The sequence below is a fragment of the Megachile rotundata genome, chromosome 13, assembly GCF_050947335.1.
Source record: "Megachile rotundata isolate GNS110a chromosome 13, iyMegRotu1, whole genome shotgun sequence".
Taxonomy (NCBI): Eukaryota; Metazoa; Arthropoda; class Insecta; order Hymenoptera; family Megachilidae; genus Megachile; species Megachile rotundata.
Genome location: NC_134995.1, coordinates 10984328 through 11007573, shown reverse-complemented (window position 1 = coordinate 11007573; position 23246 = coordinate 10984328). Strand labels below are relative to the sequence as shown.

At 35.9% G+C, this 23246-nt stretch overlaps 8 protein-coding genes across 12 annotated transcripts; 3 read left to right on the top strand and 5 right to left on the bottom strand.

The window, feature by feature from the left end:
* Positions 1–939: 939 nt before the first annotated feature.
* On the top strand, positions 940–3509 carry LOC100878866 (uncharacterized). The gene is made up of 3 exons (XM_003705914.3): positions 940–1532; positions 1614–1739; positions 1821–3509. The coding sequence occupies exons 1-3, from the start codon at positions 1380–1382 to the stop codon at positions 3462–3464; spliced, it is 1923 nt and encodes a 640-aa protein (XP_003705962.1). The 5' UTR covers positions 940–1379; the 3' UTR covers positions 3465–3509.
* On the bottom strand, positions 3462–9110 carry LOC100881507 (Ornithine aminotransferase precursor). 3 transcript variants are annotated; one of them, XM_076538925.1, is made up of 13 exons: positions 8918–9046; positions 8577–8774; positions 8053–8457; positions 7643–7784; positions 7298–7587; positions 6890–7220; positions 6432–6817; positions 5657–5695; positions 4794–5128; positions 4419–4723; positions 4126–4326; positions 3812–4037; positions 3462–3751 (listed from the first exon to the last, which is right to left on the bottom strand). In XM_076538925.1, exons 4-13 carry the CDS (start codon positions 7697–7699, stop codon positions 3585–3587), a joined length of 2337 nt encoding a protein of 778 aa, XP_076395040.1. In that variant the 5' UTR covers positions 7700–7784; positions 8053–8457; positions 8577–8774; positions 8918–9046; the 3' UTR covers positions 3462–3584. The 3 variants fall into 3 exon arrangements, with proteins under 3 accessions (XP_076395040.1, XP_076395038.1, XP_076395039.1); XM_076538923.1 differs by lacking the exons at positions 3462–3751; positions 3812–4037; positions 4126–4326; ... (1 more) ...; positions 4794–5128; positions 5657–5695 and having other exon boundaries at positions 6143–6817; positions 8977–9110; XM_076538924.1 differs by lacking the exons at positions 3462–3751; positions 3812–4037; positions 4126–4326; ... (1 more) ...; positions 4794–5128; positions 5657–5695 and having other exon boundaries at positions 6143–6817; positions 8581–8774.
* Positions 9072–10295, top strand: LOC100881398 (uncharacterized). Its single transcript, XM_003705855.3, has 3 exons — positions 9072–9208; positions 9288–9971; positions 10047–10295. Exons 1-3 carry the CDS (start codon positions 9149–9151, stop codon positions 10203–10205), a joined length of 903 nt encoding a protein of 300 aa, XP_003705903.2. The 5' UTR covers positions 9072–9148; the 3' UTR covers positions 10206–10295.
* LOC100878644 (putative methyltransferase-like protein 25) lies at positions 9973–11793 on the bottom strand. 2 transcript variants are annotated; one of them, XM_003705912.3, is made up of 5 exons: positions 11232–11793; positions 10804–11155; positions 10631–10728; positions 10285–10563; positions 9973–10230 (listed from the first exon to the last, which is right to left on the bottom strand). In XM_003705912.3, exons 1-4 carry the CDS (start codon positions 11790–11792, stop codon positions 10330–10332), a joined length of 1245 nt encoding a protein of 414 aa, XP_003705960.1. In that variant the 5' UTR covers position 11793; the 3' UTR covers positions 9973–10230; positions 10285–10329. The 2 variants fall into 2 exon arrangements, with proteins under 2 accessions (XP_003705960.1, XP_076395041.1); XM_076538926.1 differs by having other exon boundaries at positions 9973–10213.
* Positions 11731–12616, bottom strand: LOC105663336 (uncharacterized). Its single transcript, XM_012291516.2, has 2 exons — positions 12458–12616; positions 11731–12373 (listed from the first exon to the last, which is right to left on the bottom strand). Exon 2 carries the CDS (start codon positions 12369–12371, stop codon positions 11967–11969), a length of 405 nt encoding a protein of 134 aa, XP_012146906.1. The 5' UTR covers positions 12372–12373; positions 12458–12616; the 3' UTR covers positions 11731–11966.
* A 137-nt stretch (positions 12617–12753) lies between these two features.
* On the top strand, positions 12754–17755 carry mor (SWI/SNF- related protein mor). Of its 2 annotated transcripts, XM_012291517.2 has the most exons (7): positions 12754–13049; positions 13366–13485; positions 13582–13695; positions 13767–15711; positions 15782–16092; positions 16161–16617; positions 17410–17755. In XM_012291517.2, exons 1-6 carry the CDS (start codon positions 12933–12935, stop codon positions 16608–16610), a joined length of 3057 nt encoding a protein of 1018 aa, XP_012146907.1. In that variant the 5' UTR covers positions 12754–12932; the 3' UTR covers positions 16611–16617; positions 17410–17755. The 2 variants fall into 2 exon arrangements, with proteins under 2 accessions (XP_012146907.1, XP_076394989.1); XM_076538874.1 differs by lacking the exon at positions 12754–13049 and having other exon boundaries at positions 13448–13485; positions 13598–13695.
* Positions 16863–19249, bottom strand: LOC100881173 (uncharacterized). The gene is made up of 4 exons (XM_003705853.3): positions 18555–19249; positions 18075–18405; positions 17394–17599; positions 16863–17282 (listed from the first exon to the last, which is right to left on the bottom strand). The coding sequence occupies exons 1-4, from the start codon at positions 19076–19078 to the stop codon at positions 17060–17062; spliced, it is 1284 nt and encodes a 427-aa protein (XP_003705901.2). The 5' UTR covers positions 19079–19249; the 3' UTR covers positions 16863–17059.
* Positions 19250–19509: 260 nt separating this feature from the next.
* On the bottom strand, positions 19510–22483 carry LOC100878422 (small ribosomal subunit protein mS39). Its single transcript, XM_012291518.2, has 10 exons — positions 22254–22483; positions 22000–22093; positions 21713–21910; positions 21392–21633; positions 21207–21315; positions 20795–21131; positions 20524–20729; positions 20099–20431; positions 19787–20008; positions 19510–19709 (listed from the first exon to the last, which is right to left on the bottom strand). Exons 1-10 carry the CDS (start codon positions 22280–22282, stop codon positions 19551–19553), a joined length of 1929 nt encoding a protein of 642 aa, XP_012146908.2. The 5' UTR covers positions 22283–22483; the 3' UTR covers positions 19510–19550.
* Positions 22484–23246: the final 763 nt, after the last annotated feature.

Here is a 23246-nt window from a genome sequence, read left to right as displayed (position 1 = left end):
AATTAAAAGCTTTGACAAATGTTCGGCAGCAAACATAAATATAAGCGTGTTGTAAATTTATAATGTGTTTTTAATTAAACTTGAATGTTTAATAACGTTCAATTTGTCGCGACGTTACCCTTATCGACATCTGGTGGCAAAACTGCGTAATGTCTGCTCGTAATAAAGTTTCATTTACTGAAACTGAGAGACAGTAATTACGCTGGCATGCTAACAGTTCATGGCAAGCTTTATTGCGTACTTTAAGTTTTTGAAAGGGGACTCTGAGAGATAATTGTAGACTGTTCGTTTACAGTTGCGTTTTATATACAACTCTAATATACACATTACTGTACTTAATGCAATAATTTGCTCTAAGTAATTTAAAAGCTTGAAAGAATTTTTGAAGGCATTTTCTACCCGACTGTCTTAAAAGCGCAGCCAACGCCATCTCTCCGGCGAACGGGGTGAACTACACGCATCTGAGACAGCGGGTTCATTAGTTCCTACTTTGCGCCGCTAGTTGGCGCTGCTGACGTCATCTCCAAACATGCAAGCATGACAAAATTTATCATTATGTATATATCAAATTAATTTAGTTAATAATACTTGCACAACATTCCAAAAATAACAAGTATTGATTTACGAAGTTATTTGGCTCAAAATACAGACGATTAACTCAAGAAAATCGATATAAACGACACTTATTCGGAAATGGTACAAGTGGCGCCATCTCTCCGGCGAACGAGGTGAACTACACACTTTTGAAACACTACTTTCGTTAGTTCTTCCCGCTGCTGCTAGACGGCGCCACATGTACCGACTCCCTCTGGTGGCGGGAATTGAGAACTAACGAAAGAGGTGGTTCAAAAGTGTGTAGTTCACCCTGTCCGCCGGAGAGATGGCGCCACTTGTTCCATTTTTTTTTTTAAATGCAAATAACATTGATATTTATTCAGTAAATAGTCAAAACTATGCCTCAAACCGCTTACAGAACCAATATTAAATAATAAACTAATCAATACCCGTCATCAATTAACAATAACCAAAGATTTTGTTAATTTTCACTAAAGCATAGGTTATGTCATCTTTTGACAACCCGCTAAAATGTTCATTTCTCGTCAGATGACGCCACCGATTTATCAACGAGTTTGACAATTCCGATTGTTTTCATTAGGTTTGTTTTATTATTAAACATTTTGCTCGAATAAAGGATTCGATTCAATTTATGACTGAAAACTCATCAAATTGTTATTCCGAACAAACGTTTATCAAATACGGAATCGAATGACATTAATCTTTCTTGAAGTTGTTGATTGCTTCACTATTTATTGGCTGTACTAACCGTAACTCGACGTGTATGTAAACGTCAAAACAAACTTAGGTATCGAAAGGCAACAATGTTCATCGTTACGAAAGAGATCGACGGTGACAATATCGGCAAATTATGCCGTACATGTTTAAGAGAAGACGGTGACAAAATGGTTTGTTTATTCGTGGGACCGGCTGGCTCTTCTCTCGCTGCAAAATTGCGGTCTCTGTCATGTTTGGAAGTAATTCATGTTTTCTATGAATTTAAATGTATTTAGTAGATAAGAACATGGCTGTACCCTTCCAATCATGTGGTTTACCAGGTTTGGCAAGGTGATGGTCTTCCAGAGAAAATGTGTGATCGTTGCGTAACCAGAGCAGAGTCAGCTTTGCTGTACAGAGAACAATGTCGAGCTGCAGACAGAGCATTGAGACAAGCTGTTTTAAAGGTAATGTGCATAGTATAGGCTACAAATTATAGAGACTATCTATTAAATCTTACATCTAATCAAATTTTCTAATATTCCCAGGTTTCTGGTTTAACTTCCTATACTACAGTATCCGGATGCAAGTTGTATCAACAGAATCAAGGTTTCCTACCAGTAGAAAATCCTCGTAAAACCTTGAAATGCATAGAATGTGGCGCTGCATTTACCAGCTATCAGGAACTCTGTACTCATAACAGGCTACATCTACCTTTCGTTCAAGACAACGTACCAACACGACATATGCACATAGTTGAATCTCAGAACCCTTACTTCAATTTTAACTTTAATTTCAATTTCAATCATTCGAACAACCTAACAGGCGACGACGTTCAGCATGCGCAATCATCCACACTAATCAGACCAAATACGATGCAAACGATTCCACCAAACGGTGAAAATCCAAGTCGTGCTGCTTGTGCTCTACATTGTTCCTTGTGCAATCGTACCTTTACCAATAGAACGCAATTGATTAACCATAATATTTCGCACAACGCGGACAACATAGATATTCCTTGTGAAAACGAGAGTATAGATATCTGCGAGAATTCTAATCAGGTTCCACAAAATTTGAGTTACGAAAGATCTATTAATTCCGTCGGGAATTCCATCCAAAACTTATCTTATCAAAGATCGACGACGAACGATAACAATGAGATGCAGAATTTATCTTTTTCCGAGAACATCGATCTCGTGGAGGACGTGCGGGATGGCAGCCCTCCAGAGCGCGTGCAAAACACGTCGTTACACGACTCTAATGCCTACGATTCCCGTTCGATCGTTCGTTTCTCGAAAAACGGCGAACGCACCGATAACGGGAAGAGCATCGACGAGTATCGATCTTGCACGAACGTCTACGAAGGCAGCGTAGAGAAAGAAAATTTGACGAACGCACAGCGTAAAAAGTTCAAGTGCGAACTGTGCTCTAAACTATTCTCCCAGAAATCGAAATTGCTGACGCATCGACTGTCGCACTCTAGTCAACGACCGTTCAAATGTTCCGACTGTGAAAAGGCTTATTCCACGAAGAGCAAATTAAACGCGCATGTACGTTTGCACACGAAAACGAACGTGCACTCGTGTAAATTATGCAACAAAGTGTTCGCGTATCCCTCCTACTTACGCGAGCACGAGAAAACCCACGATCAAGATAACGGTATCGCGAACAACGAGGGGGGTCAATCTTTCGAGTGCTCCGCTTGCAAAAAGAGATTTCGATCCTTGAAAAATTTAAGAGCTCACGAGCGACTTCACACGGGGAAAGGCTTGGTACAGTGCGAAATATGCGATAAGAGATTCAGTCAACGTTACAATCTCAAGATTCATTTGCGAACACACAAAGCGACGAGGCCGCACAAGTGCGAATATTGCGACAAGTGTTTCGTGCAAAAGGGTAATCTAGCGGAACATTTAAGGATCCACACGAAAGTCAAACCGTTCGAATGTAAATTATGTAAGAAGCGTTTCTCGCAGTCGAGTCACTTGAAAAATCATCAAGCATCGCACACCACTGTCAGACAACATCAGTGCCGGTTATGCGGCAAACGATTCAAATTGGCGAGCCACCTGAAGAGACATTTAATTTTGCACGACGGCACCAAAGCGTACAGATGTAATCGGTGTAATCAGTTGTTCTCGCAAGCGTTTAGTCTGACGAGGCACTTGAAGAGGCACGAATCGCAAACGTAACGTGTACATTGTATATTTGATATTAAAGGTAGATTTTACATATGACGACTTTGTACGCTTTTGCAATCCTTTATGTTGCGTTCTGTTATTGTTCGATGATCATCGTTATAGTTAAAGATTTCACTTGTAACTATTCAGAACGGTAGTCAGTATGTTCAGACCCTCTTCAATTTGCTCTTTCGTGATGGTAAGCGGTGGTGTCAGTCTCAGTATTTGTCCGTGTGCGGGTCTCGTGAGCAGACCAGCGTCTCTCAATTTCAAACAAAGATCCCAGCCGTCGGCAAAATCTAGAGATTAATTAAAACTATTATAAAATTGAAACTACAGAATCTATGGAAAGAACTTACCCTTATTGATCACCGCTCCGATCAACAAACCGCGACCTCGGATCTCCGTGATTATATCTTTCGGTAACTTTCGCAACTCCGTCCGTAAAACTTCTCCGAGCGTACGCGCATTGTCCGCTAAATTCTCCTCTTCCAAAATTTTAACCGCCTCCAAGGCGACTTTGTTTCCGAGCGGACTTCCGCCGAAAGTGCTGCCGTGCGAGCCGACTTCCAGGCACAGAATTTTCTGACGAAAAGCAGCCAGAATTTATTTCGCTGCTAATTTTAATTTTATTTTGCTGCTAAAGTCAAGGTTGCGACGCGAGCAAAGTTACCTCGTCGTCCGCTAAGATACCGGATACGGGGTACATTCCTCCGGACAATGCTTTGCCTAAAATAAGAATATCCGGCCTTTGATTCTCGTGATCGACCGCCAGTCGTTTGCCCGTCCTGCCTAAGCCGGTCTGAACTTCGTCTGCGATCCACAGCACGTTGTACTTGTTGCATAGATCTCGTACGCCTTTCAAGTAGCCATCCTATGGAAAGAAAGAAATTTCATCGAATGCTAGTGATTCTGTCGTTGATAAAGATCTTGTCGGATAAAGAGTGGATGTTGGATAAAACTCACGTTAGGCACCACTATGCCACCCTCTCCCTGAATCGGTTCTACCATAAACGCGCAAACAGTCGGATCCTCCTTGAATTTCGCCTCCAACGCGTCGAGATCGTTGTACGGCACTTTGTCGAATCGAGGCACGTAAGGTCCGAAATCGGCGTAACACTTTTGATCCGTGGAGGCTGACAACGCCGCGATGGAACGTCCCCAGAAATTGCCTTTGGCGAAAACCACGGTTGCCTGTTGCTCCGGTATTTTCTTCACTCTGTATCCCCAACGTCTGGCCACTTTGATAGCTGTGTCCCCAGCCTCGACTCCTGCAAAGAGACGATGCTGCACCTTGCTTCGGGATGCAAGAAACATATCGTAGAACCGTTACGTTCGTACCGGTGTTCATAGGCAAGAATTTGTCCCATCCGAGAAGCTTGGTCAGGTATTCTGCTAGTTCACCGTGAGGCTCCGAGTAAAACGCTCTGGACGTGTGACTCAATTTCCCTACTTGCTCCCTCATTACCTTTACCAAACGAGGATGCGAATGACCCTGACTGACGGTTGAGAAACCAGCGAGGAAGTCGAGGTAACGTTTACCTTCGACGTCCCACACGTGAACACCTTCGCCTCTTGTGAGAACTACCGGAAGGGGCTCGAAGTGTCTACCACCGTACTTTTTGTCACGCTCGATCAACTCTTGCGAACTTAGAGACCTTTTCGAGCCTAATTCTCTCGTTAGTCTAACGACGCTCGGTCTTGTCGAATGCATTGCTTAGAGCAATTACAGACGGTTCGTTACGACGTTAAAAAAATCGAGATACGCTTAAAATAGAAGAAACGATGATAAATCGTGTAGGTACACTATAAATATTGCTTTGTTAATGCGAAAAAATAAACTGCCGTCGATTTCGCGTTCAGTTACATTTATACCGAGTCGTGGAAGGGTAGGGTATATTGCTTATTTACACGGGATGTTTTTGTATACGATTGATACGTTGGTAGGATTTAGAATAAATGCTACAATGCAACAGTTCGAACGAGTCATATCTGATAATGAGCGGGACATGCTTTAATGCGGCGCCAACGGCTTAAGCCAAACAAAAAACAGCAAACAATGTACACTGACGATGATGTGAAGAATGTATTTTCTCTATCGAATACACCGGAATCGTTCAACGACCCCCTAATTAGTGATCAGTCTAAACAAGTTACAACTCTAATAACATAAAGAATATTACAGAATGGTTCTTATTTTATACAGAGAACTCTTGCTGTACTGAATTATAGGTGAATCTAAACTAGACCATGATAAGATTACGAGATTTGAAATACCATATATCTATCATTTACTTAACCCCTGGCTAAGAACAGACTACATGAAAATATTACGAACAGAATTCGAAAAGAAATGCATTTCTTCGGTGGAAGCTATGCTCGTTCAAACACGAAAAGATATCACGCTTATGTCAATAACGACGGCCGTCAAACATCGGAATAAACATTGATCGCGGGAAACAGGATAGGAAGACGAGACCGTATCGCGTTCGGCTATTAATAACCAGTAACGCAACCGGTCGACCAATTTTTCTTACATCGTTGCGTTCCAAAGATAATAACCTCGACGAATGCATTCGAACGATATACCGTTATCCCGATAGGCGCATATTTCGTTGAATTACGTTCTATCTTCCCTTTCTTTTGTTGACTTTTCCATTACTCGAGGGTAATGAAACAATTCAAGAATATTCATTGAGTATAAACGATGTAGGTTTATTCACGAGATCCATTAAAAGTCACGGTGACAAGTAGCTTAAAGCAAACGCACATTATTTCGCGTGTTGAGAAATAGTTTTGCAAATGATATCGGCGCATTCTCGTATCTGTGGTTCGGTAATAACTAACGGCGGAGCCAATCTGATGATATGTCCGTGTGTCGGTTTCGCGAGTAAACCCGCTTCCTTCAGTCGCAAACAGATATCCATAGCATCGATGCGCTCGTTGATAACTACTGCGTTAAGTAGACCTTTTCCTCGCACCAGAGTCACAATATCTTTTGGAAGTTTGCTAAGTTCCGCTCTAAGAATATGACCAAGCTTCTCTGCATTTTCTGCTAGCTTCTCCTCCTCGAGAACGCGAAGAGCTTCGAGGGCGACCCTGCATCCTAAGGGATTGCCACCATAAGTTGAACCGTGTTCGCCAGGCTTTATGGTCAGCATTACGGAGTCGTTAGCCAATACGCCGGAAACTGGGTAAAAACCACCGGAAAGTGCTTTTCCGAGAATCAAAATATCTGGTTTCACGTTTTCATGATCGACGGCTAATCGTTTGCCCGTTCTTGCTAAACCAGTTTGTACTTCGTCCGCTATCCATAAAACGTTGTGCTTCGAGCACAGCTCTCGAACTCCTTTCAGGTATCCGTCCTTATAGAAACATTGAAAAATGAGAAGAATTCGTGATAGTCGAATAAACGCAAATACGAATCGAATATATACCTTCGGTACAACGACACCAGCTTCACCTTGTATAGGTTCCACCATAAAAGCACAAACGTGAGGATCAGCCAAAGCTTGCTGAAGCGCTCCGAGATCATCGTACGGAATGACTTCGAATCCAGGCATGAACGGACCGAACCCACCATAACTGGTAGGATCCGTGCTCGACGACACGGCGCTCATTGTTCTTCCCCAAAAATTACCTTCCGCAAAAACGATTTTCGCTTGATACTGCGGTATACCTTTGGTCGAGTAACCCCATTTACGCGCTAATTTGCAAGCCGTTTCTCCGCCTTCTACCCCCGTGTTCATCGGCAGCCATTTCTCGTACCTGTATGTAACGCATTAATAATTATCTGCTAGCCGCAAGTAATTACCGAGCAGACGTGAGGGAATATGGTTTATTACCCGAAGAGCTTCGTGATGTATTCCTCGAATTCCCCTAACGCGTCCGAATAGAAGGCTCGCGAAGTCAGTGTCAATACTTTTGCTTGATCGATCAGCGCTTTATAAATCCTAGGATGGCAGTGCCCTTGATTAACGGCGGAGTAAGCGCTCAAAAAGTCGAAATAACGCTTGCCTTCGACATCCCACATAAACACTCCTTCGGCTTTGCATAACGCCACGGGTAGAGGGTGATAGTTATGAGCACCGTATTTTGATTCCCGCTCGAAAACTTCGTGCGATGTAAGATTTCTCTGTAAAATTACTACTCTTAATTTCTTGATATAAAAAATACACACGTTTTCTTACCTGAGAGAGCTGAGTCAGAAACTTGTTGTTAGATATTCTTCCAATTTTCTTAAACATCTTGATTAATCATACACACTTGACGGCGCAAGAAAAATTTATTACCCGTTGATAAGTGATCTTCTAAATCGTATCGAGCATCAACCTAAATAATAAAAATTCAATATCAGTGAGATAACAATAAACAATAACTGTACTTTTTAAAAATGTAACAGTAAATAATCCATCTGTAATCGCGCAATGATTTCAAACCGAAGACTATATATCGCTCGTTAAGAATGAAAGAAGAAAGAAATGTTATCAGTAAAGGAATTAATACATGCCAAAAAAATGATCACAACCGCAACGTTATCGCTGTGGTAAAACAACGTATCACTGATACCTCGTTCGTTTCAGTCATGGAATATTATTACCTTTGCAGAAACCGATGATCATTTGCACCGATCAGTATAAGTGACACATTAATGTTTCCTCTCTTTGAATCGACCACTATCTTCTCGCGATTCCGTAGCGCGGTTTCAGCGATCAGTAAAATGTAAGGAGCACCGTACACTGTAATCGCTTGACGTGTCTAGCTGTTTCTAGTCGTGTCGCGCGTTTTATTCCTTTCTCCTCGTTACGCACGGTCACGTTACACGCTCTTCATATCGAAGATAAAATGAACGATATAATTATACGGTCCATCAATCGTTTGAGTCCAATAGCCCATTTGAGTCCAAAAACCTTGATTATTTGAATTCAAAAGTAAATACGATAAGGACGGTCTCTTCTTAAAATACTGCCTAATCTCGTTTACCTTACCATCAGTAGAGTACGTACTAAATAACAATAAAGTATTTTAATCAAATTTGTCAATAACTTTGCTGTATTTATGCCATTGCGTATTACAAATATCGCAATGATTCTTATCATTTGTAAAATAGCTAGTAATACTTACTTACATACATGTATCTACAAGTAGTCTTATCAATATAATCAAGAATGATAAGCAACTGTCGCTGGTTATGCATTATCGATGATCTCGCAGTTGTGTTGGGTTTAAATCACGAAATACGTTATATTCTTATTGTTTAGAGTAACGATGATAAATCATTTGTATTAATCCCACAAGCTATGAGGAGTCCGCTACATGTTACTGAAATATAAAAATGTCATAAGTTATCATCAGCTGGATACATTTCTAAATCAAATCTACTATAGTACAAACGTGTTTCTTTTTGAAAAGATCATGAATTTATAATTTACAATTTGTAACAACTAAAGAATATGAAAACTTACAATATGAATGAAGTTTTTTTTTAATGCAGAAATATATATGCATAGGTAATATATCTCACCGGTTTTACCCGCCAAAATACTATTCTGCTCGCCATGACTTTATTGTACATGTGCAACGGCTGGCGGGAGTAGCGGCTGTGCTCATATATTTCAAGCGTTCGTTGCTTGTTCTTTAAATGCTGTGCGTTTTCTAACTTGTATACGGAAATCGAAGTAAAAATAAATATTAATATGTGTGAAAACGATTACGACGATCTTCGAAAAAGAAATATAGCCGAAAGAAATGCTATTGTAAGTAATTCTGTGTAATATCAATTTTTAACCTTATTGGTAAATTAACGAACGCTTTTGTTTACATTTAATATTACAGTTTGCCGAGTTCTTCAAAGATTTAAAACAACAAACAAATGAGACAAAAGAAGTAATAAAGAAGCATAAAAATACAGACAATTCGGAAAATGAACCGCCGAAAAAAAGACGCAGGACTATTTCTAGTGGTCGTAACGAATTTAAAAATGTAAAACTTAGTTTTCGCAGGAAATATAACACTAGAAATAGTTTAAAGAATAGAAGTAATAATGATTCAAGCACTTCGCAAAACGATTCAGAAGAGGATATAATTGAACTCAAAAGTAACAAACCTAAATTACAAGTTCTATTTCCTTGGGCAAAACCATTTCAGCGTTCAATTGATCTAATGAAACTGGGAGTCTGTGATGTGGATGAAGAGCAAGAACAGGATAGTGATAATAGTTCTGAAGATTACACGACAAAAAGAACAGTTTATAAAGTAAACAAATCTCCATATGATCCAGATAGTATACCATCTGTTGATGAAATAACCGAGGAAATGCTAAACAATATAGCAGAGAAAAGTAGTACAAAAGAGTATTGTAAAATTAATGGAACTAGTTGTCATCAATGCAGACAAAAAACCTTAGATACAAAAACAGTATGCCGTTCTGGAGAGTGTATCGGAATTAGAGGACAATTTTGTGGACCTTGTTTGAAAGGAAGATACGGTGAAAGTGCTCTTGAAGCATTAAAAGATCCTGTACGTTTGCGATTTTTTCATTAATATTTTTTTTCCAGTTCTCCTACATTTATTTTCTTTGTTTAAAATTTATAGGATTGGGCTTGCCCACCTTGCCGTGGTCTATGTAATTGCAGTATATGTCGAACGAGGAGCGGTTTACGTCCAACGGGAATCTTAGCTCCTGTAGTGCAAGAAGAAGGATTTTCATCTGTTATGGACTATCTCCAGCATACCGAAATCGATGATACATAACTGGAATGCTGTAAAAGACTTTGATCTATGAAATGTTTTAATACAAATGAATTTTTTTATCCATGTAATAAAATCTTACTTCGTATTAAATCAGTTTCTCTATCCTTAATTTCCTTCTTTGTTACTATCTGATCGCGATAATACCATAATGTCTCGGTGATAACAGAGGGTCGAATAGACGCAATATTGCAAGTTTAGAACAAACTTTGCTATTTTCTAAAAATAACATTCTGTCAAGCATAATAGCTGCTTCTATTACAAGGCCCGTATGTATTCTTAACATTTGAAATATATGAAACTTTTTCATTAAATGCATATGGGACTGATATATGCTTATCAACTTCTCTTCCGATGGTATCTGAACAAAATAAAAATTTATTGGAAACATACTAACAATACTTATACTCATAAATTTGTTGGTATACTTTTTCCCGTTTTATTCCAATTCGCGAGAATGCCCATCGTGCATAACTTGTGAAATCATTGAAAGACTTTGCACGACCTACTTTAGCATTATAGATACCTATTAGTAAAAATAAGAAAAATATTAGTGTACATCATAATAAATGAAATGAAATTAATAAAAAATAAACTGTACCCATAGAATGAAGAATCACTTGTAAAATTGCTCTATAGAATAACGAAGATGAAATAGATTTATTTTTTGTGCTTCTTTCAACACATTGTTGAGCTAACATTCTAGCATTTTTGGAAAAACAGATATTCTTGTTAAATGTTTCATTGGTCAAATGATAACAACAAGGCACAATGCACAAAACTCTAATATCTTCAGTAACTAAAAATGTTTTAATAACCGAATGAGTTAAAGAACCACAAGTGTGTAAACCAGTTAATATTAGATTTCTATCTATATTCCAATTATAAAAACGTTCTTTGATCATGTCAATATAGTTAGTGTCTTCATTTATTTCTTCTACTATATATTGTACCTAAAACAAAATATATATTTATATTATTAGGTAAAATGTTATTGTTGTGTAACATGTGCAAAATTACTGTCAGTACCAAATTTTCACAGCATGTCATTTTCTTCTTTAATTGCTTTTGTTTACAAATTGCGCCATTGCTACACAACTGTGAAGAATCTATTGCAAGAACTGGAATTTTATGATTCTCTGCCAAAAATGTTGACAAATATGCTTTACCAGCACCAGCATCTATCACTAAATTATTATCTGATGCCGCAATTATTCCAATAATATTTCCAAGGGATTCAACTTCATGTAATTTCTTAGCATTCATGAAATCTGCACTCTTACATTTCAATTTTTTCCAGTTACTAATATCTGACAACATATATGCAAATTCCTTTGAGTATACTTCTACAGAACATGATTGCAGAGAAAGAGATTTTGTCAATTTTATAAAGTTATTTAATATGGGATAACTATCATTTTCTGTCCAATAAGTACAATTTATTTCATCTTGTTCTAACTCTAACTTCAATGGATCTGGCAAACACGTCTCCCATAAATTTTTTGTAATAAAATCAACCACATGACAATTTATCAATTCCTGATAAGTATTTATAAAACATATAACTTTATCAAAATGTTCACTATACATAGTTGTAATAAATATGGTACTTAATTTAATACAATACTATTAATAATGATATAAATTTTTTTAAATATAACAATAATCTTAATGTAGCTTGACCAAATAAAATATTTGATCAACTTTAAATATTAATGTTATCTTTCAATTTTCCATTCATTTCGATGTGCCATTCTTGCTTTACTAAAAATCAAGCTTATCCGCTTCTGGATACGAAGAAGATATTTTTGTTAATGAACAAAATTTGGCATACTTAAATTTAATGTTATCAAAAGCCTTCGATATATCTACAGTCTCATCATTAATTCTTGGAAAATTATAAATATCTTTCAAAAGTTGTTGTGCGATCTGAATATTTTTTTCTGAGTTACACGTATTATTGTTTAAATACTGTTCTAAGACACCACTATAATATCCTAATTGTGCAGCTATCAAACTGGTTCTATGATATCCAAGATGAAACCCATCTGTTAATTGTGTTTTCCCAATTTCATAACCTTCCAAATAACCTATACGTTGGGCATTTTCTTCAGCAAATAATAAATTCGTAAACTTTTCATTTACATCAACTTCTTCTTTATCCGTCATATCTGAAAATGCATGTGTCAACATAGTGAAGAATAAAAATTACCAACCAATCAAATTTTGTTAGTCATCATTTAAATAAAATCTACCTGTGACATATTAAAAATTAATATTTTGACGATAGAAAAATAATCTTTGTTTATACTATTTTGCTATATACTGTAGTTATAATTCAAACAAATGCAAGCAACAATTGAATTTCAAACAAATAACAAGTCAACTCTGCTTGGTCATTCAACCATTGTTGAAATTGCAAACTGAACAGGTTTGCCAATCGTTAAAACCTTTGTTGTTTTTGTTCTGTGTTAACAATTAACAGTTAAGGTTATAAATGTACATAAATAAAGATAATATTTTCTTGCCCCTTTAATAATAATTATTGTTATGACTGGCGAAGAATATCCTGGTCAATTTATGACAAATTTTCAAACTTGCATCAAGCATGTATTCATAGGAATAACGTGGTTCTAACCATCCTAACCAACTTCAGAGGCGTGTCATGTTTGCAATAAACGCGGCGTTCTTTCCGTAGTGTATCCTATAACTTTTTAATATTTTATAAAAATGCTTGCTCTAGGACCCAAAAAAGACGGTGGACCTAACACAAAATTTTTTGAATCGCAAGAAGTTCTCACACAACTCGATGGAGTCAAGCAATGGCTCTTGAAAAATTGTAAAAAGGTATGTCCAACAGCCCGGCGTCTAAATCTGTGATAGACTATTCAACAATTTATGCACGTTATTAATACGTTTCAACACTAATTAGTTGTACAAGCTCATATAAAACCTCATTATAATCTTGGTTTATATTCTGATTGAATAGAAATGATAATAAATATATAAACATATATGTATGCAGAGATTTAGAATTTATTGTGTATACCTAGCCTACATGTTTTTGTATCTTTATTTACATTGTCAATGAATTTTTTATACTATACCTAACATAGAACTATTTAAATATTTTAACATATTTCTTTATATTATTTTTTTTCAGTATGTACAAACAGATCCTCCTACGAATAAGAGTTTAGCTACTTTAATAGTACAGTTATTACAATTTCAAGAAGATAATTTAGGAAAAAATGTTTCAAAACCACCAATGACAAGGCTTCCTGTATGTATTCAATGATCAATCTGATGAAATATTATTTTATAGACATGTAGATATGATATTACCTTAAAAGTATAAAATAATTCATGATATTTTTAGATGAAATGTTTCTTAGATTTCAAACCAGGAGGTGGCCTATGTCATATCCTTGCTACAGCATATCGTTTTAAACAAGAGCAAGGATGGCGGAGATTTGATTTTCCTGTTGGAAAGGTAAGCATTAATATTATATTATGTTAACAAGATGATTTTAATATAATATATAAAACATTTTATTTTTTTAGTCAGGATCTCGTATGGATAGGACAGTGGAAATGTTAATGGCAGCTGAAAGAGCCTTAGCACAAAATAGGTGTATGATTATACCAAGCGTATATGTAAGACCTGACGTAGACAAATCCACTGCTGCAAAAGTAAAGGAAATAGTTCGGCGGCATCAAGGTACCATAGCAGAAAATGAAGCAGATGCTACCCACATAATTTACCCTCCAGTAGATCCATTAGAAGAAGAATATGCACGTCCTTGTATGAGGCGCGAGAGATCTGTTCTGCTTCATTGGTACTATTTCCCGGATAGTTACGATTCTTGGACTAATTTAGATCTTCCATGGGATTTTCCGGAAGGTACGCTCACGAGTACGAGCATGAAATCCGTATACAAAGTATCTGCGACGTGGGCGTTAGATTTAGATCAGTATAATGAATGGATGAATGAAGAAGATTATGAAATGGATGAAAATGGTCAAAAGAAGATACATAAATACAGGTTATCAGTGGAAGATTTAATGGCTCAGCCATCTCATCCTCCACCTTCCGCGAAGAAACCGAAAAGAAAACGATCCCCTAGTCCACCTCCTAAATTGTCAAAACGTAAAAGTGGAAGAGCACCATCAGGTGTTCAGAGTACGTCGTCCTCGTCGTCACTTGCAGCGCCAAAAAAATCACGCGGTGGAGAAGAGGAGGATGATCTCACTCAAGGAATGGAAGATCCACCGGCGGAACCTCGGATCGTAGAAGTAGTTGCTACGCCTACAAACCCACCAGTTACTGGTCAAGGTAACGTTCCAACAAGTGGAGCTACGTTAACAACTACGGGAAGTAAAAAACAGGATAATGAACTTCAACCGCTGAAATCTGGTAACATGGCAGACTTGGATGAACCAATGGAAGGTGACAAGGGAAGTTCTCAAAGTACTCAAGACAGAGAAGAACGGGATACAAGTAAAGAAAGAGGAGAAGGCAATAAAGGAGACGAACCAGAAGACAATGTTACGGAACAAACGCATCATATCGTTGTTCCTAGTTATTCAGCTTGGTTCGATTATAATTCAATCCATACTATCGAAAAAAGAGCTTTATCTGAATTCTTTAACGGTAAAAATAAATCTAAGACGCCAGAAATTTATCTCGCGTATAGAAATTTTATGATCGACACCTACAGATTAAATCCCACGGAGTATATTACATCGACAGCCTGTAGACGTAATTTGGCAGGTGATGTGTGCGCAATTATGCGTGTACATGCCTTTTTGGAACAATGGGGACTTATTAATTACCAAGTAGATGCTGAATCCAGACCAACGCCTATGGGACCGCCACCAACATCGCACTTTCACGTATTATCGGATACTCCTTCTGGTTTGGCTCCGGTCAATCCAAACCCTCCAAAAACACCACAGCCTTCGGCTGCAAAGACTTTGCTCGATTTAGAAAAGAAGTCGAGTGTAATTGGACCAGAAGAAAAGGTATCAGCTGGTGCGATGACAAACTTCGGATTAAAGATTGATCAGTATTCAAGGAAACCCACGGTTCTAAAGAACAAACAAGCTGCTGGCGCTACGCGCGACTGGACCGAACAAGAAACGCTTTTGTTATTAGAGGGATTAGAATTACACAAAGACGATTGGAATAAAGTTTGTGAGCATGTTGGTTCTAGAACGCAAGATGAATGTATTTTGCATTTCTTACGACTTCCAATAGAAGATCCATATTTAGAAGAAGGCGGACCAGAAGGGTTAGGTCCACTGGCTTACCAACCGGTACCGTTCTCCAAAGCTGGCAACCCAGTCATGAGTACTGTTGCATTTTTGGCTTCTGTCGTTGATCCTAGAGTGGCAGCGAGTGCAGCTAAAGCTGCTATGGAAGAATTTGCAGCTATCAAAGATCAAGTACCCGCCGCGCTATTAGATCAACACTTAAGAAATGTTCAAGCTAGCGCAAATTCTGATGGTAATTAATCATCTACTTTTCCTATTATAACTTTGAACGATTTTATTTTATAATGATTTCTTCTATGTAGGTAAGTTTGATCCAGCTGCGGGCTTAGCACAGTCTGGTATAGCTGGAACAGGACCACCCGAACCACCGGATGATGCAACGGCACCCTCGACAACCGGAAGCGTACCGTCGGCAGTAGCTACCTCTCCACATTCGGCAAGTTCGGCTTCGATAGAATCCAAAAAAGAAGAACCAGAAAAACCTAAAGAACCTGAAGTCGATCAAAACCAATTGGATATACCGAAAAAGGAAGAAGAACTCAAAGAAACGGAAGAGGATACAAAATCTGCTATGGATGCCGAGACGATGGAGGCAAAGGAAAAGAAAGACAAGGTAAATTATTATTTTGTTTTACTTAGTTATAAATTATTATCATGTTATTTGTTTCATTACTTCAAAAGGTGGTGCGAGACGCGCAACTTCAATCCGCAGCTGCCGCCGCATTGGCAGCAGCCGCTGTTAAAGCAAAACACTTAGCAGCCGTGGAAGAACGCAAAATTAAGTCTCTGGTAGCGTTGCTGGTTGAAACGCAAATGAAAAAATTGGAAATTAAATTGCGCCACTTCGAAGAATTGGAAACTACGATGGAACGGGAACGAGAAGGTCTCGAATACCAGAGACAACAACTTATTACTGAAAGACAACAGTTCCATTTGGAACAGTTGAAAGCTGCAGAATTTAGAGCTAGACAACAAGCGCATCAACGCTTAGCCCAGGAACAGCAACAACAACAACAAAATCAACATCCCACCTGGCAACCTACACCTCAACAACAACAGCAGCAACAACCACCCAGCCCGCAAGCAGCAGCTCAACAACCACCGGCACATACGCCTCCTCAACAGGCATAATTCATCTGTGAGTTATTTATAAATTATAGTTATTGATCGTAATAGAGTAATATGCCGTTAGCATTTTATTCAGAAACACGAAGGATGAAACCATATCTGTTTCTAATACCGGCTATATTATTTTTGCAATATAGATTATTTTCTCGTGCTAATGGTATTAATTGTTTACGTTTATTAAAACTAAATAACTTATGTTGAAAATAAGAAACAATTGAAATTGCAAATTGTCAGAAAAATATATCTGGGAAAAAATAAATTATAATTATTATATTTGTTATTCTTCTTTTTTTATGTTTCATTTACATCGTAGTACAAATTTCAATTTGTAAACGAAATTTATATAGATCTGTAACTGTATATACTCATTTGTATAAGATTATACGATGTTTTGCTCGATTTATTTCTTTATATCATAAGAAGAATGTTAGGATAATCTGTCAAGGCTTAAACTATAAAGCATGATTATCCACAAGTTCTAAAACTAAATCAGTCATGAGCCGTGCACATTCTGCTCCTCCACGAGGTGGTGCTCGCATATTTTGTTTTTCTTCCTTTGCTTCTGACTTTTCGTATAAATCTGGAGCGTCTTCGCTTTCACAGGTACTAATTGGCAAGATATCCAATGCGATACCAAAAGCAAATCGTCCGCAACGTCGCATTTCCTCGTTTAATCTATACATGATTAATAGTATCAGACTTAAATAAACGAAGATAGTAATATTTCAAGAACTTTTACTTAAGATAATTATTCTTTGTGAATAAAATTTGTAATGTATTACTTACAATTCCCACATTACAGAAGGATCTTTGGGTGGTTGTTTTGGATTAAGTATACGTAACGAGGACATTAAATGAAAATGGTAGTGCTGGAGAAGTTGGGTCATGTGAGCTCGTCTAATTTCTCCGGTTGTACAACAGTACAACAAAGTTGCAAGATCAAGGGCAAGCGAACCAACTCGAGTTAGTTGAAAATCGACTAAATAGACGACCTGTAAAGTCATAGCATTAAGCGTAATTTAAGAATTTATCCGATTGAATTGTAACATTTCATATTTTTATCTATGCGACAAATATAATGATCCATTATTTTTTCTTTTTCTGTTTTAATACATTTTCATAAATAAAGTTATACTTGTGTACAAAAACTGAATTTATAAAATTCTCAACTACTTCAATAATGAAAGTCAGTTAAATAAGTTGGCTGTAACAAACGTAAGAATGTTTATTAATTCGTTATTACTATTTGTTTACTATTTTTCGAATGCAACTGGCGATAGAGAAAAAAGCGTAATTACGAAAAGTCTTACAAATTAATATAATAAAATTGAATTTAAAAAAAGGTCTGTTTTTGAATTCACTATTTATCCTTAGTTCCTAATGCAAGATAGTATATAAATGTTGATACTGAACTTTCAAGTAGAGATGTTGTTTAAGCTACTTAAAAAATAAGCGTACAATACTTACTTCTTCGTCCAGACTAGTATTATCTTTAAATAAAATATTATTTGTCCAACAATCACCATGACAAAATACTGTAAGAGGACCTTGTGTGGCTACTAATTCGCTCATGGTACGAAAAAATACTTCGTCGTCAAGAAACATTTGCAACTTTTCCATTATTTCTTCTCTTTTATATTCCATATGGCTAGGAAGACTATCCGACACCATTCTAATAGCATTTTTAGCAGCAACTTGATAATATTGACGATACCATTCTTCATTTTCTGGTCGAAAAAAAGCCTCTTCTATACCTTGACCTCCATTTGGATCCGTTAGTTTTGTAAATTCTTCCGGCCTTCATAACATGCAATATATATATTTATATTTATTTATGCATTTATACATGCTTACGTATGTATGTGTACATATTAATATACACATCAGATATTATAATGTCTGATATTAAATCAATAATAAAAAAAAAAAAAATATTATTTGACTCACCTTAGTTCTCTGAAGGTCAAACTGAGCGCATGAAAACCTGCTAATGCTTTCAATACTCGTTTTAAATCATCAAGTTGTAACCCTTTCCTTCTATCTGCCATTTTAAAGCCTCTTTCTCGTAAATCCTCCATAGCGATGAGATCAATCTGTGCCGCATATATCTTAGCAACTCCGCTGAAAACTTGTTTATTATTTGCTTGTAATTTGTTCAAAGCTGGCCACACATACGTATAGAATGCTACTTCATTTCGGAAGAGTAACTCGCTTTTAAAAGCTTCACGATATTCTCTCGATCGAGGTAAAACTTTATAAATAATCGCAAGTTGATAATTAATCCATTTATCGTTTACTGTTCGTTTACGTCCTTTTGCTCGAACACGGTACAGCACAGATGTGTAATTGTCACCCCTTCCTGAGCCTGGTTCTTCTTCTAAACTGGTTATTTCTACGTCGGGTTCGTCTTTCGTTATCAATTCGCGAATAGAGTCCAACGTAAGACGCACCTCTCCTTTTTCGTCCATCATTCTAGTGATAATGACGAAAATTCCCTTCGAATATCCTTAAAAAACCTGTTGAAATTGCACGATTTCTATGATTCTTGTAGTCCCGTAAAGTTCCTGAATCGATAGTATCGTAACACTTGAACCTTTAAAGTGAACGGGTGAGTTACGATGTTAGGCTTGCAATGCAGGAAATAAGTATTTGAGTGATGAGAGAACAGTACCTCCCACTGCTATACAACTTAATTTATTAATCATACGTACCCTAGCTAGAGGGGCAAGGACATTAATACATACCAATCATGTATGCAATTTCTATACTTTGAATGACAAATTGATTGAAAATCTTGCGCATGAAACGCAAATTTAATAAAGAAATAATTTCAAATTCTATACATTTTAAACGGTTCACCTCGATGTTCTATTTTTAAATTGTATAAATAATAAAGAACAAGTAACTTTACAAAAGCTTTTTTGTTGTATTTATGCATAATTTTTATGATTTTGATACATCTGATGTATTCAGTTCTTCCTCCCCTATTAAATTGATCAATCTACTACGCTCTGCTTTTGTAAGTTGCGGAAGATTGTATAACTGCTTAGCCATTGCAACGACGTTTGGAAATCCGCAATTTAGACTGTATTCAATAACAAGCTGTAAAGAAACTAAAGTTATACATGTTCCGTTTTAGATTCAAACAAATAAAAGTAATTACAAGAAAAAATACGCACCAAGGCTGCTATAGAAGACTGCTTCGAAATACAGGTTTCAAACAGTTTTTTAGATTGATTTGGTGTCATTGTTGGTGTAAACAAATGTGTTTGTTCAATGGTGTGTGTCAAAACCTCAATACTTTCATTTATACGGTCACCACTCATTAATGCCATTGCTATAGAACCCGTTATCGCAGTTTCAACCGGCTGATATTCTCCTGGGTTATTCTCAATGTTGGACTATGAATATGATATTCCTTATGTTTACATTATTGTATATCATTTTTACTATTATATTATTGAAATATAGTAGGTAAATAAGCATCCAACCTTGATAGTGTTCCAACAATTCCAAGCTGCATCCATAGTGACCGATCTCAAAGGTGAATCAACTGGTAAATTGTTTATATCCATCAATGATATTATACTAAGCTTCAATGAAATGTCATCATAACCAAACTCAAGTACATCCAACCATATCTTTGTTACGTAATTTGTTACATCTGTCTGTTTTTGTAGCGATAACTCTTTTACAATTTTGTTGTATAAGTTAATGGTTGGAATATATGTATTTGGAACCAACTTTTCATAAAATTCAAAGAATTCAGGAAGTGTACATGTTGATAGTTTTATTGACATATATGAAGTGTAATAGGTATTTTCCTGTCACATATGAAACATATTATAGAATACTATTATACTTTATAAGATATTATTCAAATATAAAATTTTATAATTTAGAGATAAAAACTTACTAATGCATTATCCGAAAGAAATTTATAGTTATCACCAGTTAGAAGCATTTTATGTACTATGTCAGCAGCATTTGGATTATAGAAAACAAAAGCAGCAACATACATAACATGAGTATAAAATTTAACATCATCTGGGTCTTGAAGCACAAAACGTTCTTTCGACACTTCATGTAGGATGTCCATAAAATATTGATACGATGGAGAATCTAAGAAAGTACATAATTTCGTATATAAAGTCACCATGCAAATAGTATAAATAAAACATACTTACCCTTAGCTCCAACTGTATTTAAAATATGATAATACGTAGCCAATGAATATTTTATATTTAATTTGTTAAATTCTTTCAATATGTATTTCATATGAGTTTCAGCTACGTCAGGTTGAAATCTAGCGATTACTTTAAGGACAGCATTCAATGTCCTAACATTTGGTTTCACTCTCTGTGTGTTCATTGTCTTAAGTATGTCATAAATTGCTTCAATGTTACCTAAAACTTTTTTACTCGAACCTTCTACAAACGCTGTGATAATATAATTGTAACTTGCAACACTAATGGGAATATTTTCTTTCTTCAATTTTTCAAATAATAACATAGCTTCATCTTTCTAAAAATACAAATATATAGTATGCTATACCATTAAAACATGTAGGTTTTTACAAATAATATAACTATGTTTTACCCTTAAGTATTTTGCTAAACCGCTTAACATAGCATTATGAGCTAAGGCTGCTGTTTCAGGATCTTGTTTTATTAAAAATTTATATATGTTTTCAATCATGTTGTTATGTCTGAAATATAAAGCTATTAAAAATAGTAAAATACACTTTACAGTATGTTTATCATTGAAATTGTTTTATTACTTACCGCCACATATATTGTTGAGGCTTATTATACCACTGTTCCATCGGAAATTCCTTAGATATAATTCTATCATTATTATAATATAACAACAATTCTAAAAGTGCTTGTTTTGTGGTATTGGAAACTTTAGCTTCTAACGCTTCATACATGGCAGCAGCATCCTGCACCTTACGTTCAGATATAGCGTTAATAAGTATTTCTTCTGACAGATTACATTTTCTTAAAGAAGGTGGTCGTTGGAATGCCTGCAAAATACAATCAAAAGGAAATTGAAAGGACTTCTTCTAAGATTTATAAACTTTGAATTTTATAATTCAACTTTACTTTAATGGGTGGTTCAGAGAGATGCTTTGGAAATAGAATTCTATGTTCTCTTTGAATCCACATAGCTGTTCTCTTGCCTGATTCATATGCTAATGCATATATACGATAATGTTGTTTCTTCATTGGAAACAAAAAGGGATCATCTTGATACAAGTAATTAAATTTTGTCCCATTTTCTGGTACTGTACTTTCAATAGCCTTTAACAGAGATGAAGAAGGAAATACATGAGTACATAAACAAATTAATGAAGAATTAAATACAATAGCACATTTCATAATGTATTTACAGCCAAAATGTCTGTTGGTCCACGTTCTATTCTAGGTGGTATTTGGATTTGAGGTACTGATGATTGTAACCTTTTTAATTGGCACCATGAACCTCTGTAAATTGATTACTTTTATTAGCTACAAATCTAAATGTAATTTTATTTTCTTACATAAATTCGTATATTTAGGAAAGCAAATGTTGGTATATTACAATATCTGCTATAATTCAAAGATTGAACAAATCAATTTTCTTGAAAACTATATATTTACTAACCTAGATGATACGTATTTGAAGTGATTCATTATGAAACCTCTTAAGCTTCGTTTATGAGAAATGATTAACTAAATATCGTTCTAAATGTAATCACAGACATTTATACAAAACTCAATTTAGTCGTGCAATATTGTATACTTTCTTTTGAAAATACAATAAATCGTTCCAGACGTATATATAACACCAAGTCTGTTCAGCCTAAACCCCTTTATCGTTTATACCTATACATCTATTCGGTTGCCTACTCACAGGCTTTAACTGTTTTTTTTTTCCTTCACCGTATATAATAATACAGTAAAGCAATATTAGAAATAAAATTGATACCATATATATTCATGTATAATTTATGTCATTTCCTGAATTTATACTTCAATATCAACAAAATTAAATTACGTGATGTCAAAATAAAATTGTCAATATTCTAATACATACTCTATTGTAAATGAATATCATGAAACAAATAAATTAATAGAATATAAAATTAAAATTTATTTCATTGCTATCATCAAAATGTTAACAAAAATTTGTACAGAAGAAGCACAATAACTTTAATATATTTAAAAATATCGAAACGAAAAAAAAGGTTTTCGTTCTGCAAATTTTAATGTGAAATACAAATTAAAGAGAAATAAGGAATTTATAATTTATATGTACTAATGTTGGGTTATTTCGTTAGTTAATCTGACAACTGTGATTAACACGCACATACGAATAAAATTGAAACGCAGTCATGAAGGAGCCTGAGTGTTTGATCAATTATAACACCGGCATCGCAATATAATATATGTAATATACACTACACTAAAAGATTTTGAACTTCTTTCGAGATGAAATAATTGGATACATGATTCTTCAGAGTTTTGTCATTATTTCTCATCGAACTCGTTCACGTAATAAATGGACATACATGACAGCTGCACAGCCGTATCTACGAGATAAAGATTTATTTCTTTCGACGCATTTATTGTTTAGCATATGAATGGTCGATGCATA